This window comes from Lutjanus erythropterus, chromosome 13, assembly GCF_056507025.1.
Source record: "Lutjanus erythropterus isolate fLutEry1 chromosome 13, fLutEry1.hap2, whole genome shotgun sequence".
In the NCBI taxonomy this organism is placed as follows: domain Eukaryota; kingdom Metazoa; phylum Chordata; class Actinopteri; order Lutjaniformes; family Lutjanidae; genus Lutjanus; species Lutjanus erythropterus.
In genome coordinates this window covers 23,653,787-23,679,492 of record NC_139329.1, presented here as the reverse complement: position 1 = coordinate 23,679,492, position 25,706 = coordinate 23,653,787, and the positions used below count along the sequence as shown (strand labels likewise).

Sequence of the window (25,706 nt, the reverse complement as noted above, 5' to 3'; positions counted from 1 at the left end):
GTCTGCACCCTAATAAAAAAAAAGTGTGTTTGTAGCAACTGCCTGGTTATTGTGGACACTGAGAGTTTGTGTCCAGCTCCATCAGTTCATTGACAAAAGTGATTGTTTTCCATTATACATTAATCTGCTGGTTAGTTTCATGATTAACGATTAGTCTATAAAATGTAAATAAAATTATGAAAAATGCTCATCACAGTTTCCCAGAACCCAAAGTGACGTCTTTAAATTGCTTATTTTGTCCAAAACCCAAAGACTCTTCATTTGCTGTCATAAATGACGAAGAAAAGCAGAAAATTCTCACATTTAAGAAGCTGGAACTAGGAAATGTTTGACTTTCTTGCTTGTTAAATGACGAATGTTTAATAATTATCAAAACAGTCGACAACTCGATTTCTTTTGATCGACTAAACCTTGCAGTTCTGGTTTATTCAAGTAAAATATTTTGTAACTCTGAGAGGAATGCATCCATAACACTGAATCTCACTTGGATTTCTGGTATCTCAGTGACGTGCTGTGGCCGATGATGGAGTCATCAAATGGCTCACTTTAGGGATTTGTGGTCACCTGATTGTTTTGGATTTTTGCTGCTTCACCCACACTATAATTGTACAGTATCATCCGTGCGTACAGTTCTGTTTTCTGGTAGCCAGATGTCTTATATCACTGGGGAGACAGAAAGAGGAACAGCTGCAACACTGCAGCGCTCACACACAGCCAGCGAGCATTAGATGTATTTACAGCATGTTTGGACTGTTACATCCATATACAGCTGCTCCCAGGTGGACACTACATCATGACTGACATGATAGAAAAGAGTGTCATGAGTGAGTGTTCAGTGGACGTCTGGGTAAAAGCTGCACGAGTCCTGTTGTCTTTTGAGCTCCCGTCCATTTGCATTAACGTGTAGTTAACAGCAGTCATCCATCTGTTTGTCTCATCTGAGAGCAGGGAGATGGACCACTGTCCTGCAGGGAAGGAGTACTGACAACAAGCTGAGCTCCTAATAAGGAAGGGCAGGCTGGCCGAGGCGCTCTCTCTGTAAATATCCCTCAGGTCTGAGAAAGACAGAGGAAGGGAGCTGGGGAGGAAGAGGGAAGCGGATGGATTGCAGCCTTATATGGACAAAGCACTGCTTTTCCCAGGGTTTGTGGCTCTGACCCCCGGCATGATGCCAGACGCTGCACAAACAGCTCCTCAGCGCCACCAAGTGGTGCAACTAGTGAAATGCCACAGTTGAGCTGAGGGTTCTTTTTCCACAGTTTTGACTGCTTAGTTTCCTAGAACCACTTCAATAAATTAAAAATAATGTACCAAAAAAACCCCAGACAATACTCCTTCCTAAAGTTGGATTATCAACCAGGTGGGCGACTGTCCCAGACCCTCAGGTGCTGGGAAAGGCACTGGTTTGTTTGTGTGCCAAAAATGTTGCCATTAATCAGAAATGTGTTTGGTAATATGCTACGGCTGCCAATGTGATGGAGAAAAAAGATCCTGTATGTCATTATAAAGAGAAACTTTCTAAAAATAACGACTGAGTATCTTAGTATTGGTGAAAGCTTCTCATTATTTTGAGATACTAAGTCATTATCCTGAGAAAATTTCTCATTATATTATATATTATACATTATACTATTTTTCAATCCCATTGGCTGAAATGGGCTTCCATATTATAGGTGCGTCTTGGGTGCAGATCCCAGGGAGACAGAAGGGACAAACCTACCAAACTATAATAAGATCTGTGCCCTTGACCAGTGTCAAATATTTGGTTAGAATATTTCTGTTGATATTATGCTTATTGCACATGGTGCATATCTTTAAAGGGGTGCTCCATTTATTTGTTATTATGTTGCTATTAAGAGACTCACAAACAAATTTAAAAATGATCAAAGCTGCAGAAGTGGACATATCCTGAATTTTAGTCCCTACTGAAGCCTGAAAAATGAGTCAAATCTCATCAATGCAATTACATTGTCTTTTATTAAACCTTCCTTACCTGTTAAATGTCCTGAATTCTACACTCCTATTCTGTAATGCAGGCTTTCGGTGAAGAATCTGAAGCCTGACATCAGCAGATTTATTTGACATCAGAAAGCTTATCCAGAACATCATATATCATACAGATGTTTTACTGATTATACATTCTACAGATGTTTTACAGGTTGAGTAATAATTTCCATGATGACAAAACTTCTTATGTCGTGAAATTATCACAAAAACTGACACACTACAAACCAGGGGTTTTCCAGCAGAGGAGTACTGCTGCTTGTGTGTGTTTTGGAGGGACCCTCAATAGGGGCCTCACATCACCATTTTTATTTCTGAGCATTTCTTTGACTTTAATTGAATGCTTTTTATTGGAGGGCTTGAATTTTATGCCGCACCTTAACCCCTAGATCAGGGGTTTACAAACTTTTTTGTGTCAAGAACTCAACAATTGATTCACAGTTGTGGATCTCTGTTGGTTCCAGCACACCAGTTTGAAAACCAATGTCCTAGGGCACCAATTTGATCTCATTTTTGTGCACAATGTTAACTTAAGAAATGCTGGTAGTGATTGTGTGGCTGCATTAAACAACTTCCACCCACGGCCCCTATAAAGAGACGGGTACCCCTGCCTACAACCCCAATCTTAGTTAAATAATTTGGGGAGCACTTTTCAAAATCCAAGCTACAAAGTGCTTCACACAACAGAACAAAGGACAGATTTCAGTAAAATAGCAACAGATAGAAACTATTCGCGGCTGTGGAAATAAAACGAGCTAGCAGCAAAAAAGGTAAAAAGGGGAATTTAGAGTGCCTGGTACATGGAGTAGAGACGACATGATTTAGTTTGGAGAGAGTGACGTGATACCTCTAAGATAGGATGAAAATGTAAACACTCTCACTGTGACCTGGAGAGTATTTTTACTGTCTCAGCCAAGTCGTCCTGCTGTGTTAATTGTAAATACAAAATGTACGCACACAGTGGTTGTAACAAGACAAACTGTCCAACTGTAACAGCTGTATATTAATATTAAGATCCTTTTTGTAATGCTGGGAGTTGACATACACAGTGGTTATTATGTTTTTATTAATATAGCAGTTTTTAGCAAGGTTCTAAACTTTGTGCAAGTCAGTAGGGGACGGAGAAGATTCTGGAAATTTTCATAAGCTGGATGAAGCAAGACTGGACAAAATTCTTAACATCCAAAAACAGAGATCTGAATCTCAGTTTGCTCCAACATTACCAGTCTGCATAATATTTTAATTCAGGGAACCAAGCTTTCTGTGTAGCAGGCTGGTGGAATGTGTTTTACCAAAGATTAAGACCTCAGATTTGTCATCATTCAGTTTTAAAATGTTCTGGGACATCCGGCATTTGACATCACTGAGGCTGGCAAGGAAATTATCTAACCTACTGAAGTTACTGGATTGTAGAGGAACATAAAGCCATGTATCATCTGCATAATAGCAACAAAGGGACTGGCATTTATTTAAACAACTCAAAAGACTGTATTGGATATGTATGAGCATCACAGTCGTAGGGCAGTTCCCTTAAGACCAACCCAAGTTTCTAGATTGTGGCTATCTTTGTGCTGTGGTGAGCTCTAAAACTACTGAAAACTGCTAACTAATGAGCATGTTCAGTATGTAATCCTACCTATTGATCCACTGTACAGCTGAGTTCAGACCAATGACAGTAAATAAAGATGACGACAACTCGCCACTTCCATCCCGGATATGAGTGCTGCCATCCTGTGCTGGAGATGTCGTGAATCTGCGCAGTAGTGACCAGTATTGGGTCATAAATTCTGAAAAAATAGTCAAATTATTATTTGATGCCGTTTGAACTGTGCCACTAATTACACATATGTTGTTTGTCAATTTAAAACAGAATTTTACAAGTCAAGAAAGGCTCAAATTGTGGCAAGTTTGTTGTAGTTTTCGAGACAACACACAGGCATCGTCACTTCAGCGGGCCATTGTTAACTTTTTGGAGGAAGAAAATCACGATGTCATTGACGCAACCCCTAGGTGTGTAATCTTTCCACATGTTACAACAAACTGCATCTGTCTTGACTTGAAAAATATCTTTTAAATTGACAAACATATGTGTGATTCTTGGCACAATTCAACCAGGATCAAAGGACTATAGTTGAAGTGACTTCTGCACTATTTCATCAAATAACTATTTGAGTACAAACTGACCAGAAAAAAACTGAACAAACATCAGTGTGATGAGAACTACTTAAAATGATGGAAACCATCTTTGGTAAAAAAATTTATTGGACGTACATGTTGACATTATAGTTTGGCCCCTGCGCCCTCTATTAACACTGAGAGGCAGGATTTTTGATGTGTTCTGCAGCCTTCCACCAGGCAGCGACAGAGATCCTTTGGCTTCACTTTAGGAGAGCTGTGATCCTGTCCACTTCCAACACACTGTATGTCGTTGGTGTTGACATACTCTGACTTATCCGCCCACGTAAAGTCCATGCCATGTTTTCCAGCAGACGCACAGAGAGCCATGTCCAGGTTTTGTGTGCAGCACACAGCTGCCCCATGGTCTCCTCCTACCAGAGAGACTCGAAACTACTAACTTGTGTTATCATCCTCATTTATTGGACTTATTTGTTTTCACCAGACATAAACTCTGAAAGGGAACAGAGCACGTGATCTGTTTTTCTTGCTGTTAAACTGCAAAGAACAAGCGACTTGGGAACTTTTTCTTTGTTTTTTCTCTCCAACTTTTCTCTTTGTTGCAGAAACAGATGCTTCTTCCTGTTCACGTGAGACTGAAACATTCCCACTGTAGTAGTAATGTGTTGCTGGATGTTTGTACAGCCTTTTGACTGCAGAAATTCTGCCTAACTGTCAGCCTAATTACTGAGACTGTTCATTATTTCCTTCCAATTAATGCCTTAAAAGTAATTCAGATTTTCCAGCATGCTTAATTGATTGAGAAAGTGTTTGCCCTGTGATTAACCCTTTACTGTGTGCGTTTTGTTCAGTGAATGCCTCATTTTTGTTCACCTATTTGCATTAAAATGTCTTATGATGACATTTGGAAATGTCTTGTGACACAGACGTGTCAAAGTACACAACCTACAAATAGCCTTTACTGACAGGAACCTGTGAAGTGTGTGTGTGGGTGTGTGTGTGTGTGTGTGTGTGTGTGTGTGTGTGTTGTTCGACAGTGAAAATTTCCAGTAAAGTCTCCAACCCTTTGGTCAACTTATATTTTATACGCCCAACTCAAAACAAAAATTGTGATGGTGTGTAAAAAGTAAATCAAAACAGAATGCAATACTTTACAAATCCTTTAACACCAACATATATTCCATTGAATACAGTAAAAAGACAAGATATATGTAATGTTCAAACTGATAAACTTTATTTTTGGTAAACATGCACTCATTCTGAATTTGACTGCATTCTGTTTTGACGAAACACAAGATAGATTTGTTCATCATAATATAATAGGGCTGTATACTGAGATTTAGATGTAATTCCCTCTTTGCTAATCATGGAAGACAAAATTTAAAATTCAATACAGTAGATTGAAGAGATAAAAATAAAACAAACACAGAGGAGTGCGGAAGATGAATTAAGCCATCTAACAGCCTGAGGGAAGAAGTTGTACTGTAGTCTGGTGGTATGGCAGTGGATACTTCTTTATCTCTTTCCAGACAGCAACAGGATGAACAATTACGTTTTACACAACTTTATCTCAACATTTTTGGAATCAGGGTTGCATAATGACAGCGATAACCATTATAATCTCCTAATTTGGTGTTCAAATTAAGACTCAGTGTCGAAATACAGATGTTTTCAAGCCATGGTAACTTGTAAATGAAATAATGTTTCATTGTTTAAGAGCTGGGATCAACTCAACGAATCCTGACTGCATTAAGAAACCAGACTTCTTGGTGCAGGTTAAGATTGCCTCCTTGCCATGTCCTGTGACTCAGACCCTTACATCTTTTCCACCGACACCCTGCCCACTGACCGCCGCTTCCTCCCTCCACTGGCCAACGGGCTTCTGGGATGGAGGGTGTACAATAATATCATGCACATGGGTGGTGTGTATAATGGGGAAGGTGGACAGTGTCACCGAGCAGATGTCCCCTGTCCTCTAGCTGTAGAGGTGCAGACAGATGAACCAGCCCAGCACACCTACAGCCTTGACACCCACACAGGTAGCATCTGCAGCGTTTGACCGTCTGGTTGCCAGAACTTGTGTTGGTGCTGATCTCATTTCATGCTGTGAAGAATTATCGCTGTCTGTTGCTCTCATCCAGGTGTTTTTGCACACACTCTGAGCTCAGCAAGTGTGACCGTCTCACAGTCTTTCTATTCACACCGATACTACTCCAACCTGATGGTGATGGAAGTTCTGCTGGTGCGTCAGGTGACTTCAGAGGAGCCAATCAATGTGAACCTGCTCAGTTCATTCACACCTCAGAGCAAAGACATCGTCTTCGAATCGGGTCCTGATTACAAAGGAGGAAGGTGAGGTTCACAAAAACACATTTCTGACTACATAGTCGGTATAGTTGGTTGGTTGGTTGACTATATAGTTGGTAGGTCAGTTAGTTGGTTGCTAAGTATGTAGGTGGTTTATTACAAGAATGATTTCTTAGACAGTCTGCATTCCTGTGTCTCTTAGGCACATCCAAGGAAAGACGAAGAGTGCTGAGTTCCCAGGAGGTTCCTGTCCCACAGTGCACCTTATCTGGACCCCAATACCCACCACTCTGACTTTGGCTCCAGAACAGAGCCAAGGTCGCTGGGGATTCATCCTGGTAGTGGCCAACAGTTTAGACGCTGTTCAGGCCAGTTTTGATGAGGGCCTGAATCTGATGGCTTCGGGTAACCTACGTCCATCTCACGAGAAGGCCTGGAAAGAACTGTGGCTGCAGAGCAAGGTGGAGGCAACGGGGTCAGAGAGCCTCTGCAAGGCTTTGATTGGCTGTATTTTCTACCTCCTCAGTGCCTTCCCTTCCATACATGACACCTCCAGCTCTTTTGGTGGGGTCAGTCCAGGTGGGCTGTCTAATGGTGGGGATGGTCAGGACTACTGGGGCCATGTTTTCTGGGACCAGGTATGGCTACTAGATTTGTTATTTGCATGTTGTTTTATTGGGTTGTATGATGTATCACACAATGACCATACCTTCTTGTGATAGGACATTTGGATGTATCCTGGCATAGCCCTTTTCTATCCGAAGCTTGCCCGAGCTGTGCTGGAGTACAGGGTAGGGACTGTGGATGGTGCAAAAGACAACGCCCAAAAGCAGGGCTTCAAGGTACGATGATCAGTGGGATCTAAGTATGCAGTGTGCTTAACACGCTCCCAAGACCAAGAGTTAGTTTGGAACACTGTTGGATAAAACATGACAACCCCCAGTCAAATCAGAAGAAAAGATGTGATATAATAAACAAAGTTAGACCAAAAGCCTACCCCGCTCACTGATAAACAATTTATATCTCATTTGATTAATCTGTACATATACATAAATATAAAAACAATAATCTGTGGTTTTAGATACTTTTAGCTGTCGTACCTGTGAGGTTGTATCACCAGCAGAGATTCCAGGAAGCTGCTGGCAAACAAGTTTCTACACCCACTGTCTCGTATGAACCTGCAATTTGTCATATTTTGTATTTCTGTCTGTAATCAGATTAACCAAACAAGATACAGCATGTCAGTCAGTGAACTGTAGATCCTCCTACATACATTTTCTTACCTTTGGACAGAGTCAAGCCTTTTTTCCCCAAGCTATACCCACTGACTTGTAACTCCGTCTCCTTATTTAGCATAGACATGAGAGTGGTATTGAACTTCTGATCTAAATCTTGGTGAGAAAGCGAATAAGCAGAATTCCCAAAATGCTTAACTATTCCTTGAAAAAGACCAGCGTGTAGGATTTAGTGATTTAGCTGCGAAGCTGTAGATTGCAACCAACGACGAGAGATCTTGCCACTTAGCAGTCGTCTGGGGATTTCTAAATGCAAAATAGTTGCTTGAATGACAGCAAGAAGGACCGCTAACAAACCTGTGCACCTTGCATTTTTTGTTTTTAGTGAATAATTGAACAGCTGGAACATCTGGTAACATCAGAAAATTATATCACTTTACTGTAATGTAGACTGTAAAAACAGTAAAAGTCAATACCAATAAATTGATATAATGATATCCAAAATTGAAGACAATATTTAGTCTCATATCACGATATCGCCATAATATTGATAGTCTACCTTGCCCAGCCCTAGCTGGGAGTGAATGTTGTGTGACAGCAGCGGTTCCTCCTAAAAAGTACTGTTCAACTGAAACCAGCTACTGGTAGCACAATACTAGCAGTGCTGAATAGTGCTGATACAGTGTGCCTTTGTATTCGTCTTGTTCTACATTTTAACAATAACTGTGTGTGAGCCCTCTAAAGAAAAGGTGTTGTCTTTACAGGGAATAAAGTTCCCATGGGAGAGCGCTGTGTCAGGCAGGGAGGTGTGTCCAGAGGACATTTATGGACAACAGGAGATTCACATAAATGGAGATGTCACCCTGGCCTTCCAGCACTATCTCTACCTCACTGAGGTATACTCCTTTATCACCATTATTGTCTCAGCCTGTGTGATATTAACTGAGCTCTTGATTACAGGATCTGTCCATGTTCACTGAGGGTCATGGCAGTGAGGTGATTTACGGTGTGGCTGATTACTGGGTTTCTAGAGTCAGATGGAACCCAGAGGACCAGAAGTACCATCTCTTAGGTAAAGACCATTGTTAGAGAGATCAAATTTATACTGAATTTATTGAGCTTTTTCATGGTTATCATGCAAAGTCTTCAATAAACGCTATATAAAGACATCTGAATGAATATTTTCATTCAAATATTATGAGGCATTTCCCCTCTGTGCCGTTTTAGGTGTCATGCCACCTGATGAGTATTATTACAATGTCAACAACTCTGTGTACACAAACACAGTGGCCAAACTCAGGTACTTATCTTTGAATATTTCCCTGCAGTGCATATTAACTTGTGAGCACCAGCAAAACACAAAGTTTCTCATTTGTCAGTCTCCAGTTCGCTGTGGAATTGGCTGCACTTCTCCAACATCCTGCACCAAAGGAATGGCAAGAAGTGGCTGAACACCTCAAAATACCTTTTGATGAAGAGTCCCAGTACCATCCTGAGTTTGACGGCTATGTTAAAGGTGAATTTTTGTACTTTTATTCCACATGAGTAAATCTAGTGTCTAGAACATGATGTGAGAATGTGTTTTGGATGTCTCACAGGTCATCCAGTGAAGCAGGCAGACACAGTGATGCTGAGCTATCCTCTTGGATTACCAATGTCCCCAGAGGTCAGGAGAAATGATCTTGAAGCGTACGAGCCAGTCACAGACCCTAACGGTCCAGCCATGACATGGGTGAGACACAGCGTGTTGTACGGTCAGGACATAATTGATACTGTTATACTTGATACTTGTTTTATTTTTATTTCTATGACTTATTATTCATTCAACCAATCTATTGTGTATAATGTTTGTTTACAGTGTTGTTTTTGTGAGTAGCAAAAAAGGAAACAAAGCTTTAAAAAATATATTTTATTGATATACAAGATATTTGAGTATTCATATCCGTTGCTAAAGTAAAAGTAGCAGTTCAACAATGTAAGAAATACAAGTCTTGCATTCAGAGTCTAAGCTGCAGTAATCAATATTTTATTTTAACAAAGGATCAAATGAGTATGCGCACATAAAAGGAGTTTTTCATAGTGACAAACTCAGACTTAACTAGAAGGGCATTCAGAGAGTGCAGACTTCTGCCAAGACTAATTACCCTGTCTTGCATTGTTAACAGAAGTGAAAATAATTAGTGAGAGAGTTGGAGAAAGTTAAAGAGCCAGATATTTCTCTCTGGAGTTGGTAGTGACTAAAAACAGCTAAAAGAGAATCAATATAAAACTACCATTCATCGTCATGACTTGAAATGAGCGCTAAATTTGCACCATAAGGTCACATTTGGGCAGAATTAGGCACTGTGGTGGAAATGCAGTTCATTTTGAATTTGAGTAGTCTGTTTAGGTTTTGGTGGTGGGGATGCCAGAAAAAAAAAGCCAGCAGCGTGACGTGGAGAAAGTGCAACCCAATGTCACGCCACGGTGGCCAGTCATGAGCTGGCGTTTAGACTCTCTACAGTCAGCTTGAAATAGCTCTGAATGAAGAAACCCACAGCTGGTTGGTTTCATTTTGTGTATCCAGCCTCAACGTCTGGGTCTAGTTTGCAGCTTAATCTGCAAAATAGCAAATAGGGAGAGAGAGAGCGGTGGAAAAATAGCTGGTGAATCAGAGAAATAAAACATTACTTTCTGATGGTTTCACAGTGCTTATTTTCTCAGCACAAATAAACATGCACACATACACCACCCTCCATGATGCTCCACAGTCCTTTGGTAAAGTGCTGCAATGTCTTCAGTGTATTACTTCTTTATTAATTAGTGTATGTTTGCACTAATGCTTTGACTTTCCATCGTCAGGGTATGTTTGCAATCGGCTGGCTGGAGCTCGGGGAGGCAGAGAAAGCTCACCTTTTACTTGAGAAGTGCTTCAAGAACATCCAGGGGCCGTTTCAGGTATCCCTCTGACTCAAACACTCACTTTGTACTAATACATGCCTCTTAACTCGATATCCAGTGAATGTGTGATTACATCTGCTCACAGGTATGGAGTGAATCATCAGATGGCTCTGGTGCAGTCAACTTTCTCACGGGCATGGGAGGATTCCTGCAAGCTGTGCTGTTTGGTTTTACTGGCTTTAGGTCTGTTATCAATCCTCTCGCCACGCACAATGAAACAAACACCACTAATAAATAAGGTTAACATACTGTGTTTTTCTTCTAGAGTTCAGAAGGGCTGCCTGGTCTTTTCCCCTCTTCTTCCCAATGAAATCTCTGAGCTCTGCATTCGCGGCGTGAACTATCTGGGCAGTCAGATGGACTGGCTGCTGAGGAAAGAAGATGTTTGTATCATACTGAGGGAACAAGAAGGCAGTGCTGGAAAGTCCCACGATCTACAGGTTGTCCTGAAGGCATCAGGCACTAAAATCCCTCTCACACCAGGTAACACACAAGCCAAGACTTGCAGTGATGGCAACCCATTTCTGTTTTTTTTTTTTATTCAGAAAAAAGTTTATCAATACAATGAAAGATTGCACATTAATAATAGAGAAGAGCACATTAAAGGGGTAGTTTGTCTTACTTGAAGCAGGGTTGTATGATGCACTTAATGTATCTTAGTGTAGATGGCGGACAGCATACCCCTAGTTTGGAGAAGCAGCAGTTCAATTTTATATTTTAAAGACACTGATGTTGTGACAGATTCTAATTAATTTACTTGTCTGTATTTTCAGGAAATCCAGTGACTTTTCCTCGAGAGCCTGGATGTGTTTGTAAAGTGGCGTCAGTGTCTTCCTGTTGGCCTTTCTGAAACTAAACATGATCAATGACTAATCATCACATTTACCCACAATAAGACATATGTTGAACAAGTTTTTTTAATATCTAAACTACTGTTAAGTTGTATGGTGCCATTCATCTGAGTGCATGTTAATTCTATAGCCGGGCAACACAGTTGGACTGCAAATGAAATATAGAAGGATTGTCTGTATTGATTAAATAAAGGAATTTTTCCAAGAGCTTGTCCTGCTGATTTGTTAACTTAATGGCTCTTGGCTCTGACTGGTAACACCATCAAGCACCAAATGAAATTTTATATGAAGATAAAATGTGGAGCCTGCTCTTATCTTCATTTTATAGAGTGTCATAAAGGCTCATTTTTCAGTTTCTCCTCACTTGTTTTGGTACATTTCTCTAACCAGCCTTAACATTTGCAAAACAGTGTAAATGCATTTCTCAAAACAATTTGGACACACAGAACCACACAATAGATTAGCTGCAAAAGCCCACAAACTCCTTAAAATTCATAGTTTATCTTACAAAAGTAAATATTTATGAACGTGTCAGTGCCATCAGAATGACAAGTCCTTGTGACACTGCATGTGAACAAGATGGTCAAATGGCATAGCCATGTTGTCAATATAACAGCATACTCAATGAAAATACACAAGGTTGCACTCGTTCTGTAGAGCATATAACAATTTTAACTATTCGTTACTGTATGTGGGTGATAGATTACAAGAGATCGGACAGGATTCACACTTTTATTGTTTAAATACCATGTCATTGTGATGCAGAAAATAAAAAAACATGACTGCTTAACAGCACCGTATAGCACAAAGAAAATAAATACAGAATCTGACAGCTAAACGTAAGAAACACATCTTAAGGAGGTGGTGGAATGACAATGCAGTCTTTATGTACCTCTTGACGTTCCTGTTTGTCAGACCACAGATCCAAATCACAACAGAGAGCCACTCATCAATTCAGGAAAACATTTACAGAAAAGTCCAACACAAATTTATAGAAAATATGACAGATTGTGACCGCTGGTTCCACCATTATGCCTGTAATGACTTATGGACTGATGTCTTTATGTTTTGGGGAATGCGCCCATTCAACAGAGAGCTGGTATAATGCATTTTGATCAACATGACATAAGCAATTTATAAAATAGGAAACAGACAATTATGCATAATCATTTGCATGAATGTGTCAAAGCATTTGCAATGTGTTCAAAAGAAGGAGAAAATGCTTTATGATGTGCATACTGTATTGTAAATAAAATATGTTCAACTAAAACTCCTTACATTGTGTTCAAAGCATAATCCCCCCCCCCCTTTGTTTCCAGCCTCTTCATGAATTTGAAATAAGAGGTAAAGAATTCAGTTTCAAAGTGTTCACCTTACCTTGGTGAGCTGGACCACCACAGCCTTTGTTGTGTGATTGATGGCTTCAAATATCCTGTGATTCTTTGAGTCCTGCAGAGGCATCAACGGTCTTGCAGTCTGCAGGAGAGAGCAGGAGGAAGGACAGGAAGAGGTCACTGCTCAAAATAACTATTTTCCTACTTGGTCTATTGTGCCTATATATAAGTGTATGATTTGTATGATATATTTAGTCGTGTTTTATAGCACACTTACTTAAGGAGAGCAAAGATAAAACCATTGTTGAACATGCATGTGTTTGTAACCCATGGTGGGCGGGGCGGAGGAGAAGGAAATCCTGCCAAACATCAATTGGTTGATTTAAATCTGGGAACCGCTGTAACTCCGCCCTGAGCTTCCGTTGGTGGTGCTCGATTTGTATTCACTTGACGACAGGTTTCGCACTCTACGCTATTAAAAGGCGGAGTCCGCCCATGCGGATCTTCCCATAAACCAAATCAAACAACTCTTCTGTAACGTCACTAAGCCTCGCGTCGGGATTGGCTGCTGAAATTTTGAACAAGTTAAACGGTTTCAGCGGGGAGGTTTGCAGTTACCGTCCCGGATCATTCACTCTGGAAAGAGTTTACATATGAGATGTAAAGGAAAGTGGGACATCTTTATTTTTTTAATATGCGATTGATTTAGGCTAGCTTTTAAAATTAGCGGAGTAACGAGCATCGGATTCCTATTTTAGAAACGGATAACAAAGGTAAGGCTAATTATTTTTGACGTTAAAAACAATATAAACGTTAGCTAAATAAACGTTAGCTGACTAGCATAATCCTACGACATCAAAATAAGAGCAGTTATTGGTAAAACGTTATCGACATCTCTGTCAAGTTAATTATCGTATCCTAAATAGCATATATCACAGTTTAGTGGTAGTACTTTATTTATTTATTTGATTGTTTGGTGCCGCATGTTTGTCGACAGCATTTGAGCTAAGCTAACGTGTTTCCTGGGTAACGTTAGTTAATGTTGTTAAGCCTTGTCTCTATGTAAGATTGATTTTGATGCACTCTGTTTTTAGTGTTACATAATGTGCCAGTGCTTCTGTGAGATGAAAACGACTAACGTTATGTTGTTGTCGACCACATTGTTATTAAATAGCCACTGTACATCCCACAGCAGCAATCCGTCCGCGAAAATTAAACGCACTGCGCATGCACTGATCATACTTCCTAAGACAATGACATGAACCTGAATCTGGCAATACAAGACTAAAAATAAGATAAAAACATTACTGGTTAGTTTGTTGTTTGTGGTGATGGTAAGAGTTCTACACAGGCAGATGGCTCCCTTCACAAGGTGAAATATAAAAAGGGTTAAGGCAACATTTAATTTTGAATTGGGTGTGACTTATTGGGAGTTTGTATGTGAGAGTGATGTTGTAGCATGGTTAATTTCGTTACACTTAACCTTTAAAGGGATGTGGCTTATACAAAGGGTCCATATGTGTATAGGTCAACTGACTGTGACAATGTGATGTTATATTAGATAAAATTTGTACAGTGTGGCTATAATGATAGATACAGCTTTCATATATGTAAAGGATTAATAGTAAACATACTGTTTTGGTGATTCAGATTAAAAAACAAGCTTTTCCCCCGCAAATTTGTCCTGGTAGATGCCTTTTGCCTTGTCAGCAATGGCTACAGTAGTCAAGGTTTTGTGTATGGAGTGCAGTCATGGTGGTAGAATACCTGCTGGAATCAAAGTTTTCAGTTATTCGTGGTGTAATGATCTATTGATATATAAATTCAGTTATCCAGTATCATTTATGCAAAGTGAAAACAGTGATCCTTATCATCATCTTTAAGATATGCCCTTATTTTCTCATGGCACATATATTTCTATGAAATGTTTTACACCTTTGTAAAATGTGTTGCTTGTTAAGCATTTTTCTTATGTGTTGGCAGAGTGAATTTAAAGTAAACATTACTAGAGTTAATCAGTTACAATGACTGGTAATTATTTATGTGTTTTTTTTCCCCTTGTGACCAAAATTAGAAAAAAGGACTGGCAGCATATTTTGTAATTAATTGTGTTAAATGAGCAGATGATATTGTCTTGTATCATTATGTCATATCATGATGAAACTTGATTTACATGCCTGTTAGTTATTGATGTATTTTCCAGATTGATGGTCAGCAGTTTATTTCTTCCCATCTTCCAGCTTGGCCTGATTTTAACAGTGCAATCTTTCCTTCAGGTCGCCAAGATGAACTCCGTACGGTCATCTGTGCGATCCCTCATGCAAATGTTCGATGCCAAAGCACAAGAATTCATCAATGACATTGATAATGTGCACATGGTTTGGCTTGAGGAGATCCAACAAGAAGCTAACCGCATGTTCTCAAGGTAAACTCGAAGAAGTGTCATAAACACAGTTTTTAGTAAATCTTCTCTCTTGTTCCTTTCACACATTTTTCTGGGGCCCTTCTCTAGAATTGTCTACTACATACTAATGATTTTTTATATTTCAGGGATTTTAACACTGAACCAGAATTGATGCCAAAAACACCATCACAAAAAAAGAATAGTCGCAGGAAGCGTGTGTCTTTGGGGCGTCAGGAAGAAAATCAAGCCAGGCGAAGGTTTGTTGCCTTCATGACTAATTTAGCAAAGTCTAAATTTTCTAATTTCTTCAACAGTGAGCAATTTAAACATGTGTATTTTGTAAATCTAAGTAAAATTTTCTTTCCTCACCAGATTTTCAAAGGGAAAGCGTAGCAACCTTCATGGCTCCTCCGTCCAATCGCTGAACTTCATCACTGAAGAGGAGACCATTCCAGAGGCTCCTGTTTCTGAAGCCAGCACCACCACACAGCCTAAACGCACCACCCGCAAAAACAAACAAACCAAGGCTGAGGTGGCAGAGGATGTGAGCCAGTTACCTCAGGACAGCTGTGAAACTGAGGAGGTGGAGAACAAGAAGCCAGAGCTGGTGGAGGAGCAAGAGATAGACAAAAATAACATGGTGGACAATGCAGAAGTCAAGCCGGACGATACGTGTAGCACTGTGCAGTCACTACCGAAGATACCCTCACCTGAAGTTGTTGTCAGCATCTCTGAAGTGGACCGCCTGTCTGCTGAGCTTGCTCAAAAACCAGAGCCTTCTCCTGGTCGAACAGCTGCTAAGATCGCAATAGCTGGTGCAGCTCAAGGCCCACGGCGGAGCTCTGTGCGGTGCTCCCTCAAGCTACGTCACTCACTGGCTGGTCTGCGGCACAGCATGACACAGGAGTCTGTTCGCCGCGCCTCACGCCGCTCCATGCTTAAGAGGAAGGCTGCACGCATGACTAACAACACTGATGGTGAGAAATTAAACTTTTTAATTCATACTTACATAAAATGCAAAATATATCCACACTTTGTTCCTCATTAATCTGTATATTATATTTGTCTGTTTTTTTTTTTCTGATTATAGAAGACTCTTGCATGGACTCTTTAGAAGAAGAGGAGAAAGAGAAGTGAGTAATGACTAAAATGTTTTTTTGTGTTGATGAATATGTTAATGTCTTAATGGCAAAGAGAAATGTAATGTTTGGATGTAGAATTTAGATTTGTCTACAGAACTTACATTTAGCCACATCTGACTGGACATGAATTTAGAGTTCCTTATTTTAAAGTCTGTGTAAAGGAAAAGGGGAGTTTTTCTTCTAAACATATTATACATGTTGGAAAATAGTTGCTGAAATTATGTGAAAACACTGAGAACTATGCAGTACTGAACTGTGTAATTAGACCATTAAACTGTTGTTCAGGATTTTTTGGGTGGACCTGAAACATAGCTTGGTGATGTGCCAGAGCCAAGGCCCCCAATACTATATAAGACCCAAAACAAACACAGAAATGACACTGCCTTCCCTTCCCTAATGTTCAGTTATGAATGTAATTCAGCGACTCTCAGTCAAAATCAGTTTCAGCAGTTCACTTCAGCTTATTTCAGTTCCAACAACCCAACACAGAAGGAAAAAAAATAGGATGCTGTCAGTGTCCTCGAGCTCAAACATGTCTGGACATGTTCAGTAAATCTGCTAGGTCGTTTTCAGGTAGTCGTGTTGTTTCACACTGAAGCAGCGGAGCAGACACACCCTCAGTGTTTCAGAGCAGAGAAAACTGCCAACTTTTTGCATGATGTTGAGACTTGATTTTATATGCTTAGTTGTGTGACATGTTTGTGTTGTGTGACAAACGAACACGTCTTGTTGCTTTACAGTCCCCTCAAGTGTTTTTTTCACCCACATTAATGTATTCACTGCTACAGTGTGCCAGAAGCTGCAGCCGCTGACACAGAAGATAATGTTTCAGCTGAAGAAATTATGGAAACTCCAGAGGTATGAACACATCTTTGTTAATTAAAAGTGACAACCTGAAATTAGAGTTTGTAGTTAGGTCATTGATCAGCTGATGTTTTTATTTCTATTGTGTCTATCAAATAAATGCAGATCCAGCGTGTACATCCATCTATTGGACGTGTTACTCGATCTGTGGCTGCACACTCTCCCACACTGGCGCCCCCGTCACTGTATTCCACTGAGCAAAAAATGAGCACTCCCAACAAGAAAACGGGTATAAGAACTAAGATTTTAGTCACTATTTCTTCTTGACTGTAAACTGTTTTGTGCCAAAATGCCACTTGTAGGTGCTAAATACATGCTTGTGCTTGTGTTTTAGTTGAGAAGCAACAGACTTCCCAGTCAGCTCGGAGGTGAGTGCTTGCTGCATGTGTGTTGCCTTAAATGACAGATGGGAGGTTGCTGAACATTTTGATGCCTGCTATGACATTAAAGGACCTATTAAACTTGTTAAGACTGTTCATTAAACTCTGTGTTGTATCATTAAAAAAAAAAATCTTATTTCTGTGTCTTTAGGTCGCGCCAGAGTACCAAACGCAAAGCACCAGATGCTGTAGAGGAAAGTCCCACAAAGAGGTTCTCTTCTCCAAAGAAAAGTAAAAGTGTAAGACACAAAAATCTTTAAGAAACGTTTTGAGAAATGGAAAGTAGGGGCATGTATGAATAACAACAATGAATGGGTTTCTAAATAAATTTATTCTCCTTTGTTATGAATAGGCAATCAAACCCCACATGAAATCTTTCCTCCACACTGTGCAGAAGAATCAGATGCTGATGATGACTCCAAATACCCTTGGCCGGACCGGGGTTATCAAGTCTTTCATTAAACACACCACTCCTCTGAGGATTGACCCTAAGGTAAGTTGTACACTTGGACTTACTGGAAAACAACAACATTGTCATGCTGTGAAATGTTCACACTGTAGAGCCTGACTGTGATGAAGCACAGCAGGCTGAAGTAGAGAAAACATTGCAGAGGGCCATAAAGAAAGGGTCTGATGTTGATTTGTTTGTTTTAAGATTATTTTTTGGGCTTTTGCCTTTATTTTGACAGTGACAGCTTAAGATATGACAGGAAAAGTGGGGAGAGGGAGGGAGAGAGGAGATGACACGCAGCAAATGGGCCACAGTCAGGAGACGGGCCAGTGGCCACTTCAGGGGGCTGATAACCTCAGTACATGGGGTGCACACTCTACCACCTGAGCTATAGGGGCACCCTGACAGGGTCTAATCTGCTTCATTTTAGATGATACGGCCCATTTAAAAATGGATCAGCATGAGACATTTGTAATTAGGTTTTAAACTCCACTGGTCCAAAATTGACATTGCAGTGAATTCAAAGTAAACAGTGTTGTAACTATCTGCACAACTCTTCATGAGAGTTATTGCTGTTGTGTACATCTCTAAAACCAGATTCTTTGAGAGTGAGGAGTGCATGTCCTTAAATTTTAAACAGTGCTGTTGCTCACGTTTTTGTTGAGCTATCAAAATTATGTGGTTCTCTTATTTAGATGTTTTTTTTTTCTCCCCTCCCCAGTTGAGCACTGGTATAGTGGTAAGTGTGTTGCTGAAGCACTGTATGTTGTTTGTGGGCATTTGGTGGTGTCTAATATCCCATTTAGCAGCATGATTAAATGCCTTCTTATCTGCCGCACACCTTAGACAAGTCCCTTTCATACTTCCATTTCACAGATTACTGATATGGCAGCTGATATATCTTTGAGCTAGAATAAAAGACTTTTATGTGGATTGTGCATCTAAATGACATTGGAAAGGTACCTCAGAAGGCCATTTTCTTAACCAAATAATTTTATTCTCGACTATTATACATTTAATTTCATTTAACATGTTAAAATTGTAACAAATACATATGCCAAACAATTATAGAATGGTACACAGAGAAAAGAATAAATATATATTAATTGCTAAATAAATGTCAGTACTGTCCAGTATCAGTCAATTGCTGAAAATGTGAATATTGTCAGTTCATTAGGGGCAGGTTGTAAAACGAGAAGCAGCTTCTCAGTATTTACACCTGCCTTGGAGCTTCACTTATCCTCATAAATGTTCCCCATTATGCTGAATCTAAATGACCACAAGTATTGTTTTCTGTATTGTATGTTTTATAAATAGTTTTCATATCAGTTCATATCTGTAAACATATGCATGGATACCAGTATATTCCCTATAGTGCCATACTGGGCTACGGCTCTAATGTTGTTTAAGGCAGATACAGACATGCATCTAAATGACCAAAACCTTATCAAGATAATTGAGCCCTCAAGTTTTACAGGGTCAGCTGGTGAAATGGGCTACTGTATTTCAGCATCCCAAACTGCACTAGTTAGTTGATGGTGTCTCTCATCCCACAGTTTTCACTAATGCTCATCCTTTGCAATCCTTTAATCTAACATTCCTTCACACCACCTAAAATGGCTTTGGTAACCCAAACTCACTGTTTGTTGCCTTTGAAACATAACTTGATCAGAAGAAGAATTTGAAGTAAAAATCCATCTTAACCAGAAGCCATGTCACTATTTACATTGTGCATAAAACTGGTCAGTGTGTCAGTGGATTAAGATTTACAGGTTGAGGAGATTACACTAGTGTTTTTGTTGTCCCCTCTTTGGATTCTGTATTGTGTTTAAGAGCAACTTGTTCTTTTAACCAAATGGCATTCAGCTACTCTTGTTGTTCGTAGTGATCTTCTGGTTGACTATTTCTCGTTTTGTGTCTGTTGGATAAATTATTTAAACATTAGATGCTTTAGACATGACAGGAGCCAGGTTTTGCTGGGTGATATCTGATATTTGAGGAGAGACTAGATCTATTTTATTGCTTTTCATTTTTGAGAGGTGAAGCCTGAAAACTGGCTGTAAGTTTATAGTTTTGTTGTATTTTAGCAGAAGCTTTTTGGCTTCCAGCAATGTCAGTCTCTGCACTCACACAGTCTGTTGAAGTTGTCCACATCTATAGTTCAGCAGTGTGAGAACAAATTTGATGGAAATACAAAAGTCTGTAAGGGTGGATTTTTGCTTCATCTGTCTGAATATGGTGATCTTTTTCCATGTGAATACACTCCACCTGCTACTTTGGGTGCTTTTGATTTTTGCCACCTATTGTAATGTGTTAGACTTGGCTGATAAATGACACCATAAGTTTCCTAAATCCTTCATTTCTTTTTTCTTTTCTCAGACAAAAGAGCGTGTCAAACTGGAAGCACTTAAAAAGAAGCAGGAGCAAGAGGAGGAACGAATGAAGAAAATGGAGGAGGAGAAGAAAAAGAAACAGGACGAACTTAAAAGGTTAACACACGGCCTCTTTACACACTCTAACTGTACAGTTTAGTAATTTATTTTTTCTTTCCTTTCTAACTTTTAAACTTTGTTCCAGGAAGAGGGATGAGAGGCTAAGAAGAGTGTTTGAAGCCAAAGTAAAAGAAGAGCAGAAGGAGGAAGAAAAGAAAAAGAAGATTGAGCAAAAAATGGCTCAGATTGAGGAGAAAAACGATAAGGTATTTAACACACTCTGAATCTGTATGTTCACTTAAAAACAGACTCACCCCTTTTTGTCTCATCTTTGATGTTGTGCCTCTTCCTGCAGCGTCTGGCAGAGGAGAAGGCCAAGAAGAAGGTTGCCATTAAACGCCAGGAGGAGCTGGAGCTGAAAAAGAAGCTGGAGGAAGAAGCTAAAAGGAAGAAGATTCAACAACAAGTAAGATGATGCTCTTTTATTGTATGTAGTCATTCCTGTTGCTGAGCTTAGTTTACAGCCTTAATTACATGTATCAATTCTCTGCCGCTGCAAAGAACTGTTCTGCTGATTACAGACTATTCCAGAGTACTCTCCATTCATTCATTGTGCACAATAACTCTGATAAGCCATTACACATTTCCTCAAGAACTTAGAGCCTTAAACTTTAAACAAGTACAGCAAAGTTCTTTTAAGGGTTTCCATGTTTAATGTAATCTGACCAACTGACGAGTCATTTTTACACACATTTCTTCCAATAATTCTGTTCATCGGTGCTATATCGCCAACATCCAAATTTTTCATCTCGTGTCATGTAGAAAAAAGGTTTTAGTGACTTAATTACATGTTGCTATCAGGCTTTTCTTACATTGTTTTGTTTTGAACTTAAGGAGGAAGAGAAGCGGCAGCAGGAGTTACTGGCCAAGAAGAAGGCTGAGGAGGAGGAGCGAGCTCGTAAGCTGGCTGAAGCTCGCAGAGCGCTGGAGCTGAAGAGAGAGCAGGAACGTGAGAGAGAGAGAGAGCTGGAGAAAGAACGACTAGCTGCTGCTGAAAGGTCAGTAATGATTACTTTATGAACAAAGCAGAATAATTGTACAAATATGTATTAAATTAATGAAGGCGAGGAGAAAATGTTAGTTTACTGACTGGTGTCTTTTCAGGATGCGAGTGGAAAAAGAAAAAGCTCTCGCTCTGCAGCGTGAAGTGGAGAGAGCTGCAAGAGAGAAAGAGAGGAGAGAGCAAGAGAGGAGAGAGCTTGAGGAGAGGAGAAAGGCTCTTGAGGAAAAAAGAAAACTGGTAAGAAATCAAAATTTGGAATCAAAATGGTATGACAGATTTCTAGATGGTTAGAACACTGTGTGTAGTGTACACAGATCAGGACAAAACAGTTACTCAAAATTGTGCTGTCAACCACCAACGAACCAACAGGTCTCCTAGAAAAAACATGACATGTATTTAGATGTTACGCAAAAGATGATGCTGAGACCGCAGCTGTTGTAGATGATAAAGGGCTTTAAAAAGGGGGGAAAACACAGCAAAAAAGACTTAATTTAGGTTATCTGCAGGTCATAGAAAGTTTTAAACCACTGCATTCAGTTTCTTCCAGAATGTCTTAAGAAGGTATTTAAATGACAAAAGTCTTTAATGTATTCTCTTAGGCAATAATTGTTAGTTGTAAAATGTTTTTGTACCTGATTGTGGGCTCTTGGATGACGTTACACACCTATAAAGTGAGAGTGGGATTGTTGTGAGTGTAAATTGTGCTGGATGCTGTTTAACCCCCTTTTTTGGTGGAGTTTGAGTCATCACCATGAGACCTGCAACAAACACTGTTCCTACTGCTGATGCAGTAGCTAGGAAACTCACTGTCTAATAAGGGAAAGTGCTGCTTTTAGTAAAAACATAAATTGTTCATTGGTTAATATGGTATTAATAATGTCTTTAATTCAACTTGGTGAATCCTGCAGAAATCCTGTTAAATAACCAGAGCTTTTACAGTTTAAGGAAAGTAGTTTGAATAAATTTCCCAATGACCTCTATTTATTTATTTACCTCTAATTTAAACTGTGATCCAGTTTTAACTTTTTTTTTTCTCCAATGACCTCTATATAACTGTCACCATGTCCATGTTTAGCTCCATGGAACAAGTCTTTGGATAAGTAGTGCTCTCTTGTTATAAAGTGAATACATTAGGATTTCTTTCCGGTCATTCATGTGCTTTTTCTCCCACCAGGAGGAGCAGCAGAGATTAGCTGCAAAGGAGAGGGAGGCTGCTGCCAAACAGGCTGCTCAGAAACAGGTAAACCAGCAGGGGTAAATCATACTTAGTTAAGGTACACTTTGCGTAGTTGAGTATGAGCAAAAGTTGATTTGAATTAATCTTAGTTTAAAGGGGAGGGTCACCTAAATTAAAAAAAATATTTCATCACTTTTATATAGTCATGCAGATAGTTCAGGGTTTGTTTATTTAGCTATATTATTCACAGACTTTGCTCTTGAACACTTTAAAATAGTCCCTCTAAAGATGTTGTTAGTGTTTTCTGTCGATCAACATTTGGGTGGATTGACTCTTTAGAGTGCACAACAGTGTAACAACTGACTTTGTGGAGCTAAATATATGTCTTTACTTCCCCAAGGCTGTTCCTGCCCTGAATGTGACTATAGATATGGAGGTAAGAATCTCAACATTGTCGCTCTGAAAATCGTTTTTTTTTTTTTTTTATGGTTTGTGACCTGTTTTTTGGTCATTTACACACCTTTAAGCAGTGGTGAAACACATATTTACCATTTGCTTCTTATTCTTTGCAGCGCTCTGTAATGAACACACCTGTAGGAAAAGGTGGTGGCCTCAATGTGACGGTGGATATTGAGGTAAATTTAAATAAAGCTTTCTGGCATATTTAACCAATTTTTATCTTAAAACAGAAATAATTTCTCATCAAAGGAAAGCTTTATAATGAGTTTTATTGTTCTCCGCAGCAATCACCACAGTCATACGCACTCACTCCAAAGGGTGGAAACAAACCTTTATTGCCCAAGAGTGCTGAAGATTATGGGATGGACCAAAACAGTGACGACTCTACTGATGATGAGTCTGCACCGAGGAAACCTATTCCGTCCTGGGCCGAGGGTGAGCATGATTTCCTATTGTTATCATTTATTGTGGTGACATTCAGTCTTTTCAGTATACCTGAACTGCTTTAATGTTACTGTTTGTCTGAATCCAACTCAGTAATTTGTTTTTCATAATAGCACAAGGTTAAAATTGACTGTTTGCCAATCATAGCTCAGCAACCAGAACTAGTGACAACACGTGTGCAGATGTTAGGATTTCTCCACTTGCAGAAGTGATGTACATGGGACAGTAGTACAGCGGTTTATTTTAGCCTTTCTGCAAGAAAAAACACGGGACCACAAGTGTGATGAGTAAGGCTTAAAGCGATAGTTCACCGTTAGTCTTCATCCTGAAATACTTTTCTGTCGTAACATTAACAGTGAAAACACTGTTCAAAATATAATCAGGTTTGTTAGCTATACAGTGATCCTTCCTTTTTTCCTTAGGTTACTTATACTAGGACTAACTAGCTCTACACTATAATACAAAAACAACACTTCCTTATTTCCACATCTTGATGGATTATAAAACAGTGAGAATGTTGAGTTTTTGTTGGGGGCATGTAGCTTTCTTTAGCTCTGTCATTTTAGCAGGACATCATGTATGTAGCCATCAAGCACATATTCAAGTTTTAAACTGAATCAGCTGTAAACATTAATAGTCAACTCAGAACAGCTTTTCAATAAATTTGTGGAGCAAGCTTAAACATAATAAAATGGATTTTGTAGTTTATGTAGTTTGTATAGAAGCATCTGTATTAGATTAAGACTTTTTCATAAGCAAACAAGCATCAAAAAGAAGTGGCTATTTCTAAATACTTCTTCTAATTCTATTTGAAATCACATGATGCGGTGTACACCATGCAGACCAAGAGAGCCTATGTTTACATTTTTCCTGGCAAAATTACAGCGAGTAGTACAGTAGCAAGTTAAAAAGAAACAGGAGGAGTTTTTTTCTTATTTTTGCCATTATATTTTATGGGTATGATAGCAGGACTACTGCTTTTGTCCACAGGCTTCACCCAAATCAACATTATATCAAAGTTCCTTGCAGAAGCAGTTTTACCTAGCTAGTTGATAGCTAGCTGATAAAATCTTACACCAACAGTTGTCATTTCAGATGGGTGAAGTGACAGTTGGTGATAACAGAAAGCTTGGTGACTGTAGCAATAGTAAATAAAGGGGTACAGAGTTTAGTAAACAGTCAGTTGTAATATTGTGATTTATTCCAAATTAAACATCCCATATACATAATTTTGAATGTTACATGCCTGTTAGTTTTACCAGACCTGTTTGGGGTTTCCCTAGTATCTCAGTATGATTTCTTATGTTGTGTGGTCTTAAATGAAAATGTTGTGTTTAATTATATCCCTCTCCCAGGTCACAATCTGCAGAAGCACATTCAGAAGCAGTACTTCAAGCCTCCTGATTTGGATTCATTCTTTGGAAAAATTGAACCACTCAAACTGGAGAACATCTTTTACAAGAGCAAGCCTCGCTATTTTAAGCGCACCAGCTCTGCTGTGTGGCACTCGCCACCAGGTGGATTCAAGTAAAGTCTGTACACTGATACAGATATACATTACTGTATAAAGTTCTTTTTTTTTGTTTGTTTGTTTTAAAGTCTGTTTCCAATAAAGTAACTTGTCTTTTCTTGATGTTTTTCCCCCAATATTAAATTTGTTTATGGTTTTAGGCATCCTTTTAGATATATTGTTACTAGTTTGTAAAATATCATGGTTTTAAGTGATACATAAGTGATGGAATTGATGCTTCATGCTTGAACTTGAAATGGGTATGTGTTTTAACCCAGTGGGACGTGAAAGTTTTTGCTAAATGATCAGTAAATAACTTTCATTTGTATAAATGTGTGTACTGACTGTAAATGATAGTAGAATTCCCATGTTTGGGATTTATTCAAGTACATTAAAGTGGGTGATTTTGCCAGAATATTGTGTAGGTTGCAACTCTTGATTGGATTTGATAAAATGTGATATCTAAGAAAAATGAATGCTTGTTGTAGCCTGAAGTCAGCCAGCAACAACTCCGGCCTGCAGGGGCAATGTATGTGCCCTGCACACAGTTTTCAGTTATGTTGGCAGATTTGA

General features: G+C 39.3%; 2 protein-coding genes across 3 annotated transcripts; both read left to right on the top strand.

Annotated features, from left to right (window-relative positions):
- Nucleotides 1–4,530: 4,530 nt before the first annotated feature.
- On the top strand, nt 4,531–11,680 carry pgghg (protein-glucosylgalactosylhydroxylysine glucosidase). Of its 2 annotated transcripts, XM_084734753.1 has the most exons (14): nt 4,531–4,769; nt 5,858–6,179; nt 6,282–6,492; nt 6,650–7,085; nt 7,170–7,289; nt 8,447–8,578; nt 8,643–8,754; nt 8,910–8,982; nt 9,062–9,198; nt 9,281–9,414; nt 10,524–10,619; nt 10,708–10,805; nt 10,888–11,105; nt 11,396–11,680. In XM_084734753.1, exons 2-14 carry the CDS (start codon nt 5,936–5,938, stop codon nt 11,470–11,472), a joined length of 2,088 nt encoding a protein of 695 aa, XP_084590879.1. In that variant the 5' UTR covers nt 4,531–4,769; nt 5,858–5,935; the 3' UTR covers nt 11,473–11,680. The 2 variants fall into 2 exon arrangements, with proteins under 2 accessions (XP_084590879.1, XP_084590880.1); XM_084734754.1 differs by lacking the exons at nt 4,531–4,769; nt 10,708–10,805; nt 11,396–11,680 and having other exon boundaries at nt 5,731–6,179; nt 10,888–11,080.
- Nucleotides 11,681–13,415: 1,735 nt separating this feature from the next.
- On the top strand, nt 13,416–25,548 carry incenp (inner centromere protein). The gene is made up of 21 exons (XM_084734508.1): nt 13,416–13,580; nt 15,084–15,232; nt 15,358–15,468; nt 15,584–16,188; nt 16,302–16,344; nt 17,142–17,211; nt 17,323–17,446; nt 17,552–17,585; nt 17,749–17,836; nt 17,950–18,090; nt 18,770–18,787; nt 20,428–20,537; nt 20,626–20,746; nt 20,836–20,946; nt 21,375–21,538; nt 21,645–21,780; nt 22,718–22,783; nt 23,121–23,156; nt 23,293–23,355; nt 23,464–23,614; nt 24,979–25,548. The coding sequence occupies exons 2-21, from the start codon at nt 15,093–15,095 to the stop codon at nt 25,152–25,154; spliced, it is 2,508 nt and encodes an 835-aa protein (XP_084590634.1). The 5' UTR covers nt 13,416–13,580; nt 15,084–15,092; the 3' UTR covers nt 25,155–25,548.
- The last annotated feature ends 158 nt before the right edge of the window (nt 25,549–25,706 follow it).

Coding starts and splice junctions, on each gene's coding strand:
- pgghg (XM_084734753.1), top strand. CDS start 5,936: ATGTCCTGTGACTCAGACCCTTACATCTTTTCCACCGACACCCTGCCC. Junction 7,086..7,169: donor GCCATGTTTTCTGGGACCAG/GTATGGCTACTA, acceptor TTCTTGTGATAG/GACATTTGGATGTATCCTGG. Junction 10,620..10,707: donor ACATCCAGGGGCCGTTTCAG/GTATCCCTCTGA, acceptor ATCTGCTCACAG/GTATGGAGTGAATCATCAGA.
- incenp (XM_084734508.1), top strand. CDS start 15,093: ATGAACTCCGTACGGTCATCTGTGCGATCCCTCATGCAAATGTTCGAT. Junction 20,538..20,625: donor AAACAGGACGAACTTAAAAG/GTTAACACACGG, acceptor ACTTTGTTCCAG/GAAGAGGGATGAGAGGCTAA. Junction 21,539..21,644: donor CGACTAGCTGCTGCTGAAAG/GTCAGTAATGAT, acceptor GTGTCTTTTCAG/GATGCGAGTGGAAAAAGAAA.